The sequence below is a fragment of the Branchiostoma belcheri genome, unplaced genomic scaffold (assembly GCF_001625305.1).
Source record: "Branchiostoma belcheri isolate BF01 breed outbred unplaced genomic scaffold, Haploidv18h27 scaffold122, whole genome shotgun sequence".
Lineage (NCBI taxonomy): Eukaryota > Metazoa > Chordata > Leptocardii > Amphioxiformes > Branchiostomatidae > Branchiostoma > Branchiostoma belcheri.
Window position 1 is genome coordinate 832,649 of NW_017802625.1, and position 7,240 is coordinate 839,888.

The 7,240-nt window shown below is 40.8% G+C and overlaps 1 protein-coding gene across 1 annotated transcript in view; it reads right to left on the bottom strand.

The window, feature by feature from the left end:
- Positions 1-647: 647 nt before the first annotated feature.
- LOC109463144 (protein SMG5-like) overlaps positions 648-7,240 on the bottom strand; it is a 75,672-nt gene continuing 69,079 nt past the window's right edge. Inside the window, exons 22-24 of the mRNA XM_019759862.1 lie at positions 3,094-3,184; positions 2,578-2,664; positions 648-2,189 (exon numbers count right to left, since the gene is read on the bottom strand). Of these exons, the coding sequence (XP_019615421.1) occupies positions 1,976-2,189; positions 2,578-2,664; positions 3,094-3,184 (392 nt within the window). The 3' untranslated portion in view covers positions 648-1,975. The remainder of the gene's footprint in view (positions 2,190-2,577; positions 2,665-3,093; positions 3,185-7,240) is intronic.

Here is a 7,240-nt window from a genome sequence, read left to right on the forward strand (position 1 = left end):
GATATTTACACCTATCTACAAGTGAAATATCATCATAGTTTTGTATATATACAGGAGACATGTACTCATAATATCAATGTCATCATTTGATGAATTATGATATTGTCATAATAGTGGGACAAACTCAGGTGCCTTTTATGTGGATTTTGTAAAGATGTGTCGCAACTTTGACAGTGCTGCTGCAAAATCTAAAAGCAACAATTTTGGGGTAGATATTTGTGTTCAGTTTCCATCAAACAAAAACTTCAAGCAGAGCGACATCCAAAATTCAATCTGTCAAGATACAATTTCTTCTCAGTTGGGTGATTTGATTATTGAAGCTTTTATTATGAAAGTTTCCACATTTGACTGTTAGAAAGTACGTTCATGTATATCCCCTAGGGAAATGACCGTGCATTTCAGCTTCACTTATCTCTGAAGGTGACATTCTTGGTAAAAGCCTGCTTTTCCAACAATCGGACCTGCCACTCGCAGTGTCCAGCTGAAGAGATACCCGTACGTTCCAATGTAGATACACACAGATAGAGCCCACATCCTCGGGCATTGCCCTGTACTGTTTCTACACGAACTTTTATCTGCTATCAAAGCCGCACAACCTGCCAATATACCCCCAACAGATCAATGAACACACACCACATAGATCCTTTTATGAGATGGATGGTTTATTTTGTATGCAGAATAATACATGATCCAAAAAGCTGCCAATAACACAAAACAAAAAGGGCAGCCGTGTCGTATCAATCAATAGTAAAAGCTTGATTCTGAGACGTCCTTGAGAGTTGAGTTGTCTAAGGTTAACCTAGCAAGCCTGCCTGGTCTCGTGCCAATTGTCCGGTGGTTAATAGATAGCTCTCCTTTTTCAAAACTCAAGTGCAAGTCTGACATTATATTCGTAAGTACAATGGGCTCGGTGCCAAGTGGCTGTATGGGTCTTATAATAACAAATCAGACAATATGAAAGAATTTCTCTCTGAGATGTCGTATTTCTAATTTTTTCTCATTTTATCCAACGATGGTAGTTTTTCTAGTATTAGCTATTAAGTGAGTAATAACACAATGAAGTCAAGACGAAGTACAAATGTAGACCTGAGGAATGGACAATGGCAGTCATTTGTGCAGCAGAACAAGGCAGGAGTCTGCTCACTTACTCAGACCCTGCGTGTTCTACAACTTACAGGCAGGCTGTGGTAGGCAGTTTGCTCTGGGATCAGGCATTCGTGCTGTATTCTTGCCTATCCAAACAATAACTGAAAGTTGCTGCATTTGGACCTCAGCCCTTCGATGCACCAGTGCTATCCACTACAGAGAGATTGGGCAAATAACTTGAAAACATGCCCAGAAAATTCTTGCTTTTTGCATAATTCCCTTACAAGGAGTACAATGCCTATTACAATGACTAAAGTCAGAATAAAAATAAAAAGGGCTGCAGGTTATATATCATTAGAGACTTTCGTAAGAATGCAAAACATTAGATGATAAAGAATTACATAAGCTTTAAGGACTACAATTGCTTTAAAAATGATACACAAAGGTTTCTCTACAGTATGCCTCTTTGTTGATACACCTTTCCTGTAGGATTTTGTATAGAATTCAGGCACTATCTCCTGCGTTCAGTGGCAAAAATATGTAATGGTGCTCATCGGCATTGGCTTATGTCGTCATTTACTTGCGACCAGATGACGTTACATCTGTACTGATGGCACCTGTTGCTTTGGTTCCTTTGCACTTAGCTCTCACACCCTTGTCACGACGGCTTTAGCACAAAAGTTGGTGGTCCGTGCGCAGTTTTTTGTTCATCATGGTTTTGTGTTAAGCCAGCTTTTTCCATGATCACCTGGCAGTATAAGTGACTGCCCGGATGGAACTTCTGATGGCTACGCTTTTGTAGCCACGTTTTTAGGCTGTTTTGTACATGACTTTTGATCTTGGTCATGTGCAATGTATAGTCCGAGGGCACCATCTCTCTGTGGCTGTTTCAGCTAGGGTTTTTCCATGAAGAGAAAAACTGAAGCACGTTCCCAACTTCTATGCCGGCTTCCTTGGCCGATGTTATGGCGGACTGCAGGCGTTCTGACAGCGTGGTGTCCGCCGGGTCAAAACTAGTAAGGATAGTCACCATACCGGAGGGGTCGCACTCCGTACTCAGGCCGGCAAAGTAGCGGCAGCAGTCCACCATCTTGTAGTAGTGCCTGTGTGAAAGTTAACAAGAGAAACTTCTTCAAGTACATGTACCTCAAAACTGGGGGCCTGCATGGGAGTTACGCTACAGTAGCGATTACGCTTTAAGATAAATTCCAAGTGGCTACAACACATTATGGAGAATTAAAATGTGAATTACGCTCTACACAAAAGTGCACCAATTAAGCTCCATGTTGAATTAGAGCGGTCTGTCTACGCTCTACGTAGAACAGGCTGATTATGCTCTACAGAAAAGGGCAAGCAGGCCCCCAAAACTTTCTCCTAGAAGAAGCGAACATTGTAAGGAATAAAACAATGACTTCATGTGGGGCAGCGGAACAAAGATACACTACGTCGTAGCTATAGGATAAGCAAAATAATGTAAAAAGCCAAGCTAACCAAGCATTCATGTCCTGTCGGCGTAACTTCCTGTTTTCACTGGCTCCTCCCTTCACCTGTTCAATGTCCTTCTGGGCGCGAAGGTACCTGAAATATAAGGAATACGTTGGTGCAACAGTTCAAATGGCAGGTCAAAAAATTTTCATCAAAAGTTGAAGGCATCCAATGCAGTTTCAGGGCACCAAAACTGAATTTACAAAGTCATCATAACGTTGGCTGGTTCTACATGTAGCTCACAGCTTGTTTTCAAGCTATTTCAAATGCTTTAAACGTACTAAATGATAACAAAAAAGAACAAAAAAATGGCAGTAAATGTCATCAGACAGATTTCCTCCTTCATAATATTTTTCATTTTGCCAACCTGAAATTGGATTGGATGCCTTTTAGAGCACTTTTAAATACTTCTGATAAGAGTCCTGTGTGCAGTTTCATCCACAATGCTCTATAGTGCTAATGGGAAACTTAAGGTAACAAAGCACATACATAATTTATGTACATGACATTGTACTACTGTACCTGTTTCCCTTCTTGAATTCCATCCCCAGTATCCTGATGGCATCCCGTGCTGGCTGGCTTTCCTTCTTGAGCACATCCAACTGGTCAATCACTAGAACATTAACAAAGATGACATTATCAACATTTTATCAGAGAGAGAAACAAGCTTTATCCACTTGATTCTTTCCTCACTGCAAATTTTTATTAGACAGCTGACAGCAACACTAGATGTGGACAATTTGGCTAGCACTGGACCACCAGTTCAATTTACTTCCTTGATCTTTAAGATGCAACCTTATGAAAGTAGCGATGTAGTTCATTAAGGGCTAAGAAATGGTTTTGAAAGAGGGTGGAAAAAATGGCAGTAAAGAACGTCATACTGATTGTGTAGAAAATAACACGTAGAAAATAAGTCTTTTCTGTATTCATTAACCAACCTGATGAAACTATTCATGGATGATAGAAATATCTGTAATAATCTAATAATTTTGATGTTTTTTTTAGTATGGATAAGGTGGGGTTGAAACAAACTTTGTCAATTTGTAAAACAAAGTTGATATAAATTACATACACCATCTAATGGTCATTGATTACATTAATTGATTAAAAGACCACAGACCGCAGGTCCCCTTTGTAGTGTAGCCAATGAAGGCTTGTGCTGAAAGGCAAAATAAAAGGTTAGGCAAACATACGCCGCGAGCCACTTCAGCGTACAATGGTGGGCCGGCGCCGTGTTCGCTCCTGTTTACACAACAGTTCAGCCACGGTGGGCAAAGGCGGGCAGCGGCATTACAGGACTAAGAAGGCATGCACCACAAACAGGGCTGCTTATCGCCATAGCTCAGGTGGGCTGTTTGTTTAGTGTCCCACTGACTGAGGGTGCTTAGAGCTAAGCAAGCCCCTCCGCGTCCTACCTTTCACTACCACAACCTCCGGCCACCGACATCAAAGCTTAACCATAACAATCGCCTCAATGACAAAAGGGTTTCAACTCCAAACACTGCCATGTTTATACCACCACCTCTGACCTCGTGTTTGTTTTGGAGTATCATGGGTATCCAGGACCTCTCACCCCGGCCACAACATTCAACTTTCCTCTCATTACATGGGACAATACTTAGTGGGGAGCAACACTCAACATCAAAGTAATCCCCCAACCAAGGGTGGCTGCTGCTTGCGAGTCTCTGCTGCCAAAATTTCAGAAACATAATTCTCTCATTAGAGGTACGGGCATGCATCTTCTCAGTTTCAACTGGCCATGAAGGTTAAAGCTCCAAGGCGGAAATAGAAAATGCCTGGAAAGGTCAGCAAAGATTCAGATCTATGCCCCAGAGGCAAGCATGGGTAGGTGGTTAGCTTCGGGGACAGCTGGACACTGTTTAGGGTATTACTGTTGAGACTGATTGCGCTGGATCAAAATGTCAGGATAATTCCTATGATAAGCATGCTGAGATAGTTACAGATAAAAAAGGGAAGGCGATTCTATCCAGGCAAAGGACAAACCCGCACATCGACCAGACAGGATGCCGGCAAAGATGCTATCTGTAAAGGATTTTTTTTTTTTCGCAAGCGAGGTATTTACTCGGAGTTGCTTCATTTAACACCCGCCATGCAGGCCCCGAGCGAAGGCGCTACCGCCGGGGAAGCTGGCGTAAATGTCAGCGGCATTAGGCGCGCCGGATGGCTGGACGTCACATTTGAACAGAGGATGACCACGATAAACATGTCAATATTGATACTGGAAACCATCTGGTACTCCGGCACACTACTGCTTCATGCTATCAAGACACGGGACCATCCATCGGCACATGACCAAGGAAAGCGTTTGATGGGCAAAGACGTGCGAACAAAGTTTAAGAGGCAGGACAACGATAGGTGATACTTTGAAAGGAATTCTCAAACCGTCTACATCCCCTTTATCTCTCAGACACAACTTTCGATAGCCGTAATTATGGGTTTCCAACGTTTACCACCTCGGATGGTAAAACTGAGTGGTATGTCATGTATGTCAAAACATGTGAAAACACGGGAGAGTCGCATTCCGGATCTTATAGCACACTTTGCACCAGAGTCTAAACAAAGGGCTACTGGGTATCATGGCACTGTCATCTCAACCCCAAGATGCCAATATTCAAATCTCACTATAAGATGTAGAGTATAGAATTCAAAGGAAAGTGATCTTAATCTAGTTTAAGCTCACTGAGGCCTAGGAAAAAAAATGTGGTGTTTCCAGTTTCAGTCCTGAAAAACTTAGGGTCGGTAGGTATGGATTATCTTCTTTTTTTTTCCTTTTTTTTTTAGACGTCAGTGATATCTATATAGGGGTCCAACTTATACAATACAGTTTAACAAAGTAAAACTTGCAACAAGACACTTTTATTTTCAATGTCAATGTTAGAAAACCAGTTGTACAATGTTTTATAACTGGGAAAACATTTTATAATGGGAAACAGGAAACACAACATTCTTTTCTCCTAGGCCTGAAGAACTTATCTCTCACTGTTCATGGCAGAGAAGACAGGACATAAAAATTTTGTCTGACATAAACGGCAAAATTCCGTCAAATGACGAAAAGACAGATGCTGGCTAGAACACTCATCATATCTATCAGTTCAACAAGTTACTTGACATAGAAAAAAATAGATATTATTTCACTGTTTAAAGCTGAATGCTCCTTATCAAAATTATGTAAAGAGTCTGATGTACTTGAACTTTATACTTTGTCTCAAAGAGGTATTTGAACTTGTATATTTTGTACTTGAACAATAAAGTTGGAAAAAAAAGTCACTTGACATAAGTTTTTCGTTTCACGAAAAGTAATTTATGCCTTCCTCTCTAGCCGACACCTTAATAAAGAATGGGAATAAACAATAGCCGACACAGTTCATTCGTTTGGCGGGAATATAAGGTATTTTAATACTGACATGGATTCAATACAAATAGATATTGATAAACAGCTATAGAAACTTGTGTACGATTCACAATGCTCGTTGAGACATGATGGTTACCATGACAACCGAAACACACATCTTATGAACAGATTTTCAGTGTAAAAATATTATGCCAATCTTACAACTTTTCCATAGATTGTACACTTTCTACCGTAATGTTAGTCAGGATTTTTTCCCACCACCAATGCTGTAATAGTTTAACAATACAAGAACTGTCAAAGCGACTTATGCTGGTCAGAGTCACGATAGCACGATACATGAACTAGAACATCGTAGAATGGTGGTGAGCATATGTACTAGTTTATGATTAGTTCTGTGGAAGCTGCTTTACAATTTGAAATATCCATGTTTCTAGTTACTAATAGAGATAGCTAACTGCTATAAATTCTTAGTACTAATGTTGGTTCGTGTCTAAAAGCTATGAACTGTGCCAGACACTATTCAACAGTTTCAGTGACTAGGCAAAACGGACAGCTGATGCTACTATATGTTAGAACCTTGAGAACAATATGGTGTTCCATGAATAACAAACATGGTTTGAACTATGTAGGTATCACAGTAGAACAATGCTTAATGTTTATGTGCGCTACAATGATCTCATTGAACAGTTGTGGAACGATATATCACAGTCAGAACGCCATAACGATCGGGTGGTTGTAACGACGGCTGTTACATTCCTACACAATATTCTGTTACAATCAAAGTTCGACTCCTGACAACTAACTATAACGTTCGAGTCTATCAACTGACTTTGATAATTTGGCAAGCCGACTGGATAAAGAAGTTTAGCAATCGTGTCATACGGTAATAATGACCGTATAACTGTTCTAACCTATTATGACTGTTCTAACAAGTAATACATTTTAACGAGTGGATAAGGCAACAGTCTAGCAACAAAGATGCGGCATTCTGATTCCCAACTCATGGCCAGTGCCGATTAACATTATCATTATAACAATGGGCATTTTACCCTGTATTCAATGGAGGCACGAAGGCAACTCGCCAAGACGCGCCTGTTATTTTACCCGTATCTGTTATGCGCTGTGTGGCTACATTGTATTATAGATCATGTTCGAATATACTGTTTGAACGCATCAGAGGACCATCTCCCTAGTAAGCGGAGTATGGAATCTGGTACTCCCTGTAAGGCTGCCTGCGTAGCAGCACCGATACGGAAGGAGTGTATTTCTGAGGATCTAATTTGGCTTAAAGCACGG